This window comes from Octopus sinensis, linkage group LG23 (assembly GCF_006345805.1).
Source record: "Octopus sinensis linkage group LG23, ASM634580v1, whole genome shotgun sequence".
NCBI classification, from domain to species: Eukaryota; Metazoa; Mollusca; class Cephalopoda; order Octopoda; family Octopodidae; genus Octopus; species Octopus sinensis.
This window is the reverse complement of record NC_043019.1, coordinates 2,735,376-2,748,648: the sequence shown is the minus strand read 5'-3', so window position 1 is coordinate 2,748,648 and position 13,273 is coordinate 2,735,376. Positions and strand designations below refer to the sequence as shown.

General features: G+C 34.7%; 1 protein-coding gene across 3 annotated transcripts in view; it reads right to left on the bottom strand.

Annotated features, from left to right (window-relative positions):
- The window catches only part of LOC118767603 (putative mediator of RNA polymerase II transcription subunit 26), a 243,451-nt gene that overhangs the window by 182,366 nt on the left and 47,812 nt on the right, over positions 1-13,273 (bottom strand). Inside the window, exon 1 of one of the 3 annotated variants that reach the window (XM_036512432.1) lies at positions 7,081-7,121. The exons of the other annotated variants lie outside the window; for them this stretch is intronic. Coding sequence (XP_036368325.1) covers positions 7,081-7,117 — 37 coding nt within the window. The 5' untranslated portion in view covers positions 7,118-7,121. Of the gene's footprint in view, positions 1-7,080; positions 7,122-13,273 lie in introns of those variants that run through there. 3 annotated transcript variants of the gene reach the window in all.

The following is a 13,273-nucleotide window of genomic DNA, read 5'->3' as shown; positions in this document are numbered from 1 at the left end:
ATTGTAAGTTCAGTATATTTTTAAGTAGGAAATGAAGAAATCAATATTCCAGTTAATGGAAAGCATAGTTAGGTCATATATATATATATATATATATATATATATATATATGCACACACACATATATACATACATGTATACATACACATACATATATACATATATATATGCATACATACATATACATACATATATGCATACATGCATATATATAAACATACATATGTACATATATATATATATATATAAACATACATATATACATATATATATATAAACATACATATATACATATATATATATAAACATACATATATACATATATATATATATAAACATACATATATACATATATATATATAAACATACATATATACATATATACATATATATGGATTCTAGCTCGCTCTGATACTGAGTTGAGTTGGTGCCTTCTAGTATCTCAAAATTCAATATATAATCATTTATGATTATAGTATTCTACGCTGAAGAGAAAAGAAGTTTCGGTAAGATAGAATTATTTAATATTTAATATTTAATTCTTATGCTTTCCTAAAAACTTGATTTCGAAACGTACGTCCGTAGATAACTTAAAAATGTATGATAGATTGCCGTCAATTCATTCTCTCTTACCTGTTTGTGTCTGCCTTCCAATTGCTGTTTTTACTGAGATCTCCCTTTTTAGTAGAAGAAATAGCTATAACTCTTTGACTGCTATTTCTAAATTCGGTATGTGGTAAGGCAATTCGTTGCTAAACCCTTTATTGCTTAGTATATACATATATATATATAAACATACATATATACATATATATATATAAACATACATATATACATATATATATATATAAACATACATATATACATATATATATATATAAATAAATACATATATATGTTCATATACACACACACATTTATATGTGTATATATGTTCATATACACACACGCACACACATTTATATGTATATATACGTTCATATACACACACACATATTTATATGTGCATGCACATATAAATATATGTATATTTATATGTGCATATAAATATACACATCTGTATATGTGTATATGTGTATACGTGTGTGTGTGTGTGTGTGTGTTAAAGAAGTAAGGTGTAGATACAGTAAGAACATACAGCTCTGTGAACCACAAATCAATTTTCAAGAAAGATAAAGGTGAAGAGTATATTTATACTTGCCAACAACATACAACCAGAGCAGTTTCATGAAATGAAATATCTAACTCAATTAAACTTTTATCTTTAGCATGATATCAAACAGATATACCTAGAAGACTACTCACCAATCCAGAATCGTGAACCACACAGCTGAGACATCTAGCTGTTACAGCAACATTAGGAAATGTGCCAGAGGAGCTGAACTAGGATGAAGCAAAACGAAGCAGAAGTGGGACCTCTGAAAGTCCAGAGTAGTCAATGCCTGACCACAGAATCTTGACCACTTTTGTCCAACATGCACTTGACAAGTCAACAACTCTCAGACATTAGATGATGACCGTCGATGATGGTACTTAATGTATATGGCTAAATACATAAATATGTTGGTGTAATGGTAGTACACTTGTAATGAAAACAGAGGCATGGGTTTGAGTTCATTATTTTCGTATTCCTTTATTTATTAAAGTCACAGCAAGGCATCGATTTCCATAAACACTGTATCAGTGTTAATGTTGTTGTTTAGCCCATATCAGCTCTAATCAAGTAGGTTCCTGGTCCAGGCTTTCTTACCATGACCACTCAGTACATTACAAGACAGTAAGAAAAGCACCTTAGCTTTAGCAAGAAACATAACTCTAAATAAAAAGTCAGAGGCACATGTACGGATAACCCTACTTCTTTCTGTCAAGGTGGTTCCCCAGCATGACCCCAGTCTAATGACTGAAACAAGCAGAAGATAAAAGCTTACAATCATTTGGAAAGGCAAGAGTGTCCCAACTTTCTATTTCTCTTCATCTTTATATCATCCTTTCAAATTACCCATGATCCATAAACCATTCGTATAATTCTATTCTATCTTTTGACTGAATCATTACACCACTGTATCCTATCCTAAACCTAATTACCATCGTTACAATATTTCTCATCACATAATAATAATTATTATAGAAAAGAGAACATAACAATAAAAATGGCCACACTTTATATACTTATTATAGCAGAAAATAAAGGAGGGAATGTTAGTGTCTCAAACAAGACAACACAATATAAAGATGAAGCTGTGAACACAATCAACCCATGCCAGATACAAAGGCAAAATGAGTATTAAAATGGTGAGAAAAAAATATGAATTACATCGACGCAGGAGTGGCTGTGTGGTAAGTAGCTTGCTAACCAACCACATAGTTCTGGGTTCAGTCCCACTGCGTGGCATCTTGGGCAAGTGTCTTCTGCTATAGCCCCAGGCCGACCAATGCCTTGTGAGTGGATTTGGTAGACGGAAACTGAAAGAAGCCTGTCGTATATATGTATATGTATATATGTGTGTGTGTGTGTGTTTGTGTGTCTGTGTTTGTCCCCCTAGCATTGCTTGACAACCGATGCTGGTGTGTTTACGTCCCCGTCACTTAGCGGTTCGGCAAAAGAGACCGATAGAATAAGTACTGGGCTTACAAAAGAATAAGTCCCGGGGTCGATTTGCTTGACTAAAAGGTGGTGCTCCAGCATGGCCGCAGTCAAATGACTGAAACAAGTAAAAGAGAGTAAAGAGTAAGAGAGTATCCACCATAAACTCTAAACCGTTTGCGATAATGGCTTAACAAACCTGTTTATTTTGCCATGTCAGTGTGTTTCTAAGGCTGCACCAATTATAAAACTCACCGTAGAAGACAAAGGGAGAATTACATCTAAGTACTGTCCTCTTGAATCAATAAGAACCAATAGGTGCACATTGAGAGTTTACAGTGAATAAAAACATTCAATATTCACTGAACAGCCTAAAGCTGATAGAAGCCCCCCCACCCCCCATTTTTATACAAGAATTCTCTGGTACAAGGTGATGCCATAAAATATAATAGTTGAACTCTTAGAACAATTACTGAATTCTTAATGTGCCATTCTGACAGAGTTTTACTATTCAATGCCATTTGAGACAGAGTTTCAATAGAAACAAGCGAGCATGCTTTAAATTTATAAATATACACTGCATAGATGATGTATTAACATTAGTTCATATATATACACACACACACATATATATATATACACACACAAGCATATTAGAGATATATAAATATATACTGAATAGATAAAGTATAAACATTAATTCACATATATATATATATATATACACACACACATATATATATATACACACACAAGCATGTTAGAGATATATAAATATATACTGAATAGATAAAGTATAAACATTAATTCATATATATATATATAATATATATATATATATATACACACACACACATATATATACACACACACACACACACATATATATATATATATATATATACACACAAGCGTGTTAGAGATATATAAATATATACTGAATAGATACAGTATAAACATTAATTTATATATATATATATATACACACACACACATATATATACACAAGCACACACACATACATATATATATACACGCACAAGCATGTTAGAGATATATAAATATACACTGAATAGATAAAGTATAAATATTAATTCATATATATATAAGCAGGTTAAAAATATATAAATATATACTAAAGAGAAAAAGTATTGACAATCAGATACAGGAGCATGTTATAAATATAAAAACACCCACTGACAAAGATAAAGTGTTAACATTAACATATACAGAAGCATGTTCTAAATACTTAAATATACACTGAATAGATAAAATATTAGCATTAGCTAAGAGATATATGAGCAGGTTGTAAATAAAATATACACACAAAGAATGGAACAGAATAGAAGATTCCTATTCAGAGAATGGTTGTGAGGTTGGGAGTGGGAAGGGGTAAGCCATTCTTTCGCACAACCACTATTCTTTGCCAAACATACATACATACATTATATATATATATATATATATGTGTGTGTGTGTGTGTGAATGACAAAATATGAAATCAGATATCGTATGAATCAGAAGTATAAAAAACAAATACTAAATATTCGTGAATAATTAACAGAGCATTTATATAAAACAAATGAAAAAGATAAGAATAAAATGAATAAATAGATGTTCAAAGTCATCAATATTTATCGTAGTTGCTCACACAAATAACTACATATGTATGTATTTCTGTCTGTATATATATATACACACACACACCACACATATATATATATTATATATATATATACACGCACCATCAAACACATGCATATACATACACACATATATATATATATATATATATATACACGCACCATCAAACACATGCATATACATACACACATATATATACACATATATATATATATATATATATATATATATATATATATATGCACATAGATGCACATACACTTAGATATATACACATTTGACACAAAAAGACATTTGTTAATCATTCATTAAAAAAAAAGAATTATAAGAGTGATTGATGGTTTCAAAACTGTATAACCAATACATCTATGATTAGATTATAACATATTTATTTACCAAATCATCATCACTATCTTCATAATACATCTACTTTTCCATGCAGGCATGAGTTAGATGGATTTTTTTTTACAGTTTAAATCAGTTTTTATTTGGAGTTACAGCCTGTCTACATGATTTCAAGAATGTCTCATTCTGTTCTATAATTCATTATTATGTCATTGAAGGTGGATTTTTATGGGCTTTTTTCCCCCAAAATATTATTGCTAAGCTCTCTTTGCAACCATACAGTTTTGGGTTCAATACGATGATGTGAACCTTGGGCAAGAGTCTTCCACTACAGTTCTGGGCTAACCAATGCCATGTGAATGAATATTGTAGACGAAAATCATGTTGAAGTCCATCAGTGACTATCTAATTTGAGAAAGATTTGCTCTTTATATATGTATATGTATCTGTCTTCAGGTTTTGTGTTTGTCCTCCTGCCAAAGGTTGACATCTGGTGTTGGTCTGTTTATTCTCATAACTTAGCAGTTCAGCAATAAAGACCAATAAGTACTGAACCTTAAAGAAAAATGTACAAGGGTCAATTTCTTTAACTAAACCCCTAAACCCCAGCATGACCACAGTCCAATGAATAAAACAAAATAAACAACAGTTCTTTAATTTACATTCTATATCATCATATAGTTACAGTACTGATGGAATTATGTGTCCTAGTTTTATGGAGACATAATAATAGTTAACCCCAAGTCACTCTTTACTGAGCCGACTTATAATCAATGGTTTTCCAAGCATGACCATCCTGTTCTTTTCAAGGCAGTAAGCATTCAGAGACACTGTACTCAATTTGTCCTTCCACTTTTAACACATTGTAGAGTGTAAAATGAGGGATATTTAGCTACTGTATCTCAAAGCTCAAATGAATGCATAGATGCTCACTTGTTAGTGCAGATGGTAGAGATGTTATATATAAACCGTCACTCTAAGTTATACTAAGTCTTGTGGATGAGGTCCAATAAGCCTGAAACACACCCAGAATTGCTGCCATATTTCTACATAACCTATTAAACTGAAATTTCAAGGTTGACCCCCTTACATTTACTTTTAACTAGAATTAATCACGTAGATAATGACTTGCTCTCATCTCTAAGGATGCAATTATGACTGAAATTTCTTGGTTTACTATATTAACCCTTTCGTTACCATATTTATTTTGAGATGCTCTGTGTTTCTTTCAATTACTTTAAATATAACAAAGAATTTAGTAAAATAACTTTGTTATCATTAAGCTAGTGTTAGGAACATAAATTGTGACTAAGGTTTGGTGGAAGGTTTTAATTGAAAACTTAAGAAAACAATACATTTGTATTACAGAGCCAGAGGTGGTTTCAGCCGGGTTGGTAATGAAAGGGTTAAGGATGCTAGCATTCACTTTACTATTAAGATTCCATGCAGCAGGCACCCCTGAATATTTTTCACCACTCATACAACTTTACACCTCACAACTGTTGATTCTACATTCTGAGCTTCAGAACTGTTAATTCCAAGCCTTCCTGGAAACAAATAGCTGCAGGCCATTGCTTCCATCTGGTCGCAATAGAGGAAACCACCAGCGAACACAGACAGAAAAGAAAACCAAGCGAAGAAATTAATTACTTTCATTCCCCACTATATTTTAATTTTAATTAGGCGATTATTTCAATGATGCCTACAGTAATATAAATTATTTCTTAGTGTTGGTTGCCTAATTGGAACAGATATTGAAGAAGCCTTCAAAATGTTTCCCATTTAAAGAAAGTTTCTAGAAATGAGAAGATCAGTAAAATAATACTTATTTTTCTTTTCTTTCCTTCAAACAACTGAAAGGTTGCCAGAGGAAAAAAAAAAATCTACATTTATCATTAAAATTCTAATTTCCTTGTCCACTGAGCCAGCAAAACGGTGAAATAACTTTGATATTTGATTTAACTTTGTCTTTGATAGAAACAAACATCATATATATAATATTTTGTAAACACCGACATTTGGAGTCACAATGTGCAATGCTGCCTAACATCTGCTTTTGTACGTAAACATAAACTAAGTTCTAAAAGTAAAGAGAGGCCTGTTTGTGGGGTTAAGAAGTTTGCTTCGTGGTCCTGAGTTCAATCCCACTGAGTGGCACCTTGGATAAGACCTTAGGGTGAGAAATATTTTGTGAGAGGAATTTGGTAGATAGAAACTATCTACCTAGAAACTGCACAGAAATCCACTCTACTCCTTCATGTTACTCCAGTTTACTCAGCTGGATAGAATGCCCACTCAACACCAGTAGCATGGCCAAAAGCTTTCAGGCATGAAAGAGGAGACGTGCAACAGAGAGCTGCTGTACCTTATCTTTACCATTTTTATTAACTAGTATTTTATCATAAATATATTGACTTTGGCAATAACAGTATTAATTCACAATGCAGGAATTACAACAGGTTTGCTCTACATGCTAAAAATAGTTGTCAAATCTTCAACAAAATTACCTATGACCAGACCATCTTTCACCTTAAATCTTTTCATCAGGGATGACCTGGAAATGAATAACATTACTAACATATAATAAAACAACAAAAGAAAGAATAAATCCCCAAATCTACCAAATTTCTGTCAATTGTTATTCTTTAGAAAATTCTTCATAATCTTTCATATATATTTCTTTATTGCCCACAAGGGGCTAAACATAGAGGGGACAAACAAGGACAGACAAACAAGGACAGACAAAGGGATTAAGTCGATTACACCGACCCCAGTGCGAAACTGGTACTTTATTTATCGACCCTGAAAGGATGAAAGACAAAGTCAACCTGGGCGGAATTTGAACTCAGAACGTAACGCCAGACGAAATACCGCTAAGCATTTCGCCCCACGCGCTAACGTGTCTGCCAGCTCTTTCATATAATCAATACAATTACTTCAGTTAATTAAAGTGTTCCCTAATCAGCCTTTACCTGGGACAATTTAAAACGAACATGAAATATATAGATAACAATCTGAATACATCTTTTAAGAGTTTTCAAGGAGTCTGTCTTTACTGCAAATTCTATAAGAATTGTCTAACTCAATAATATCTGTCAAAATTCATTTATATTTATGTCCGTTTTACGACTTGTCCAATATTAAAAACAAAAACAATGCCAAACAGACAAGAACAAAATGCAGCTGCCTTCGGTATTCTCATTTTATATTAAATATTGATTGACTAGATGTGAGAAAATTGAGGTGAGAGATATGTCCTATATTTGACCATATATTGCTTGTATTACACACCCATTGTCATCAATAACAGTGTAGATTTACGCAGTCTAGATGTGAGCTGAAAGATAATATAGTCGAGATTGAAAAAAGATGAGATCAACAATGAGTTGCTCACCTATAGATAATATGAGAGTCTCAGTACTTAAATTTTTTTTTTTAACTTTGATACTTATTCTAGCAGTCTCCCTAAAACTGAACTGCTAAGTTATAGGGACATAAACAAACCCTCACCAGTTGTCAAGCAGTGGAGTGGGGAACTAACAAATGCAGACATGAAAATGCACACAAACAGACAGATATATATATATATATATACATATACATACACACACAACATGCTTCCAAACAGTTTCCATCAACTAAATTTTCTCTCACAAGACATTGGCCAGTCTGGAGCTATAATGCAAGATACGCCAAAGGTGCTGAACAGTGGGACTGATTCCAGAACAACATGTTTGCAAAGTAAGCTTCTTAACCTCACAGCCACACCTGCACCTACTGTGTGTGTGTGTGTGTATATATATATATATGTGTGTGTGTGTGTATATATACATGTGTGTGTGTGTGTGTGTGTATATATATATATATATATAGGAAGAGGAGACCTCCTTCAGTCATGAATGACCATGGGATTGCTCCTAGAAAATTACCCTCCCAGGCACAAGTCCAGGCAAGGTTGTTTTACGGAAGGTCAGCTGTCGGCCATGCATACCAGCCTCCTCTCTCTCCACATCACTGATGTTATCCAAGGGAAAGGCAAAGGGGCCGATACAGCTTGGCACCAGTGATGTCGCAACTCATTTCTACAGCTGAGTGAACTGGAGCAACATGAAATAAAGTGTCTTGCTCAAGAACAAAACACGCAGCCCAGTCCGGGAATCGAACTCACAACCTCACGATCATAAGCTCAATGCTCTAACCACTGAGCAATGTGCCTTCACACACACACACACACACATATATATATACATACACACATACACACACTCTTTTGTGTGTACATACAGACTCACACAGACACACACACACACATATGTGTATAAAGTGAACATTAGCATATTAATCAAAACTACATCCTTAATGATGAGGACAACATTGTTCTAAATAATTCTGGTAAAAAAATTAAAAAAGATGAGGTGAGACAATTACAAAATTTTAAAGCTAATTAAATATGGAATGCTGTGGTGAGTGAATGTGATCTTTGGCAGTTAAATGACAACTCCATGTCATATTTTGGTCTGATTAGACCACATCATTAATAAGATTAAAATATGCCTAAAGTTGTCAGCATACTGCTAAAGATCAGACTGGTTATTGCATTATTAATTTAATTTTAATTAATGTAAAAGGCAGTGAATTGGTAGAGTTGTTAGAGAGTTGGATATAATGCTTTGCAACATTTGTTCCAGCTCTCAGCATGTTCAGTCCAAATCCTGCCATGGCCAACTCTTTCAAAGCCAATAAATATAACACGTGTCCAGGGCAGTGGATATGCTGGGGGTATTAAATGAGTTGTCTTGTAGTATCAGAAACTCCCTCAGCTAACAAACAATATTCTCCAAAACAATAGGGTGGGGCCTGAGTTGGGGGTGGAGTCTCTACTTGAAATAGCAGTCAAACATCCTTCAAATCATACCCTGCTTTCTTAAAAATGGGAAAGACACACATAGTAGAGTCCTACATATCCTTAAAAAAGATGATACAATGGTTGTCATTAGATACTTTTGGTTGTGGGGTCAGCTTGTTTTGGGTTGATCTGGTACGAAACAACAACAGCAACAACAACTATACTGATTCTCCATGAACAAATCAAAAAGCCTCTGCATAGAGAGACACTGTGACTTCACCTGTGAGAAACGCTTACCAAATCTCTTCTCCAAACCACAATTTAACATCTTAAAAAGAAATCAATTGGGTAAAATAATGAAATTTCAGCAGTTCAGGTTAGGTAGAGAGGCATGTGCTATTGTTAGTCTTCATCTCTGCAAGATATTTCCTCATCTGCCATGACTATTGTGGCCAGCAGTTGACCAACATGAGCTGTCATCCCAGCTGGATCCTCAGAGAAGGGAACACAACACATAGAATCAAGCAGACATCCCCAAGTCATACAAATAACAGGATGCACCCCAGCTTCTGAGTATAATCATTGAGTATAACATGTGTCCAGAGCAGTGGATATGCTGGGGTATTAAATGAGTATTAAATGTGTGTTGTGTGTCTGTGTTTGTCCCCCTAGCATTGCTTGACAACTGATGCTGGTGTGTTTATGTCCCCATTATGTATGTGCGTGTGTATATATATGATACTAAAGGAGTTCAGACAGCTATGGAAACTGGACAGTGCCCAAGTCTTACAATTATATAGTAAGAGAGCATGGACCAAGGACCTGAAGACCCAAACTTCAATCCTCTTGCTCAGATATCCAACAAGAAATTAAAGAAAAAAGAAAAGATGGTCATAGGTAGAATGTGCTACATCATCAAGGTAGCTAAAAGTACTCGTCCCCTTTTGCGACTACTACTAATACAGTAAAAAAAAAAAGACAAAAAAACATTCTAAAGTTCATCAGAGAAGATTACTCTATCACTGTGAAACGTTGTTGCCAGTTTTGTTATGTGATATTATATTTCCTCACCTTTCTTGGCAAACAACATTTATTTAAGGTCTTAGCGAATTTTCTTAATTATTCTGGCAGCATTTGTTATTAAGTCCCAAATCAGTTCTACGTGATGGAACATGTTTAAGGGTGTTGAAGTCACGACCATCATGTCTTTCTTATTTTTTTCCTCCTAGGAATTGTGTATCTTGGACAACATTATTCATAGCATGCTGTTTCTTAAAGATTGTAAGGAGTGCTTAGGAGATTTGACTGTGATTGCTTTCACATATATATATATATATATATATGTGTGGAGGCACAATGGCCCAGTGGTTAGGGCAGCGGACTCGCGGTCGTAGGATCGCGGTTTCGATTCCCAGACAGGGAGTTGTGAGTGTCTATTGAGCGAAAACACCTAAAAGCTCCACGAGGCTTCGGCAGGGGGTGGTGATCCCTGCTGTACTCTTCCACCACTCTTTCTTCTGTTGGCCATTGTGACCAGCGATGTATAACAACATCTGATGGTCTGGTCGGTCATGTGATCACGTGATATATATATATATATATATATATATATGCATACACAAAGATGAAGTCAAAGTGAGACATTAGCCAAAAAGGCAGACTTTAGTTATAGATTGATTTTCCAGAAATAAATTCATTGACCGAGCGGCTAACCGGCTTCCGTGCCAGTGGCACTTAAAAGGCACCATTCGAGCATGATCGTTACCAGCGTCACCTTACTGTCACTCGAGCGCCGTGCTAGTAGGGTATTAAGAGCACCATCCAAGCGTGATCGTTGCCAGAGTGGCTATCTGGCCTCCGTGCTGGTGGCACATAAAAAACACCGAACGTGATCGTTACCAGCATCGCCTTACTGGCACCTGTGCTGATGGCATGTGTAAAAGATTCGAGCGCGGTTGTTGCCACTGCCGCCTGACTGGCCCCGTGCCGGTGGCACGTAAAACCACCCACTACACTCTTGGAGTGGTTGGCGTTAGGAAGGGCATCCAGCTGTAGAAACTCTGCCAGATCAAGATTGAAGCCTGGTGCAGCCATCTGGTTTGCCAGCCCTCAGTCATTCATCCAACTCATGCTAGCATGGAAAGCAGACGTTAAACGATGATGAAATTATTTTTTTTAGAGAATTATGGTCACAAAAATTCAATCAGATCAGGTAATAGTAGTAGCAATAGCAGCAACAGCTTAACACCAGGTAAACACTGATGGAACTGATCAACGATCAAAGACATCCCAGCATTGACTATGCAGTCCTTTTAGAGGTGTATAAGACTAGAGCATTATAGCTCTGTCGGTGAATGCAAGGTTATGTGGTTAAGAAACCTGCTTCTGGTTCAATACCAATGTATGATATCAGAGACAAGTATCTCTGTTTTAGACTGGGTAAATGAAAGCCTTGTAAATGAAAGATAGAAAATGGGTGTTAAACCAATGGGGTGTTCGCAGTCTTAGTTTTAGGTGGTGGTATACTTAATATGTTCCCCATTCTAAGACTATCTGGCTTTTAGATGCCTTTAGTTGGAATTCAGGCAAATTACCAATAAAAAGATAGCTTCTCTCTCTCTTTCTCTGATTAATCTTGGAAACCCCACAGTATAAAAACATTGCAAGAGATGCTTTTCCTCTTCTGATGATGAAAACAAAATATGTGTCCTTTCTTATACCAAGATGCTGAGGTTTGAGTTGACAGTGATTTGGATGATATTCTAGGAGGTGGAGCAACTATGTAGAGGTTCCCACTTTAGCTCATGATAATATAATGCAGAGGACATAATGTGTCTGAAAGCTTCCAAGAACTCTCTCTCTAACACATTATTATTGAAAGTGGGAGTATATGACTTGGGTATTAAAGAGATTGGTAGCTCAGATAAACCCATTATTTAAATGTATCTTTCAACGATGAATCATACATGTGTGTGTGTGTGTCTGTGATTTGTACATATATACTCTCAGACATACACATACACCACATGGGTTTTGGTTCAGTCTCACTGCATGGCACCAGTGTTTTCTACTATAGTCCCAGGTCAACCAAGGCCTTATAATAGATTTGGCCTTATGATGTATGTACATATGTATGTATGTACGTATGTATGTATATACGTATGTATGTACATATGTATGTATGTATGTACACATGCATGCACACATGTATGTATGTGTTTTTTAAACTATGCATCTGCTGACACAGATACTGAGGTAATTATACATTAATTTGTTCTTGCTACAATTAAGAATTTCATTTTAAGAAAATTATCTAAAATCTGATTTAAAATTGAAAGAGTTTCCGTGAGCCAATACCTTAGGACATAGTCATCACACATGCCTACACACACACACACACACACACACACACACACACAGACACACACACTGGAACAATGAATAATATCCTCATTTTAAAATAATCAATTACTGCATGCTACCACAGTAAAGGGTGGGGTGGGGGAGAGAAGTGTGCAGTATTGGTTGTTACATCATCTTGTCAGAAATGCCAAACGTTCTACCAACTAAGTTCACAATTTGATATCTTTCTTCAGCTGACATCGGCTTAAAGCATTGCTTTCACCTGCACCATGGATCAACCGTTTTCCTTTCATACATCGTACATATATATATATATATTATATATATATATATATATACATACATACACATATATATATACAGATATGTGTACACATATATATACATATATAGATATATGTACACATATATACATATATAGATATATGTACACACATATATTCAGATATAAATATATACACACATACAAACACAATATATATATATATATA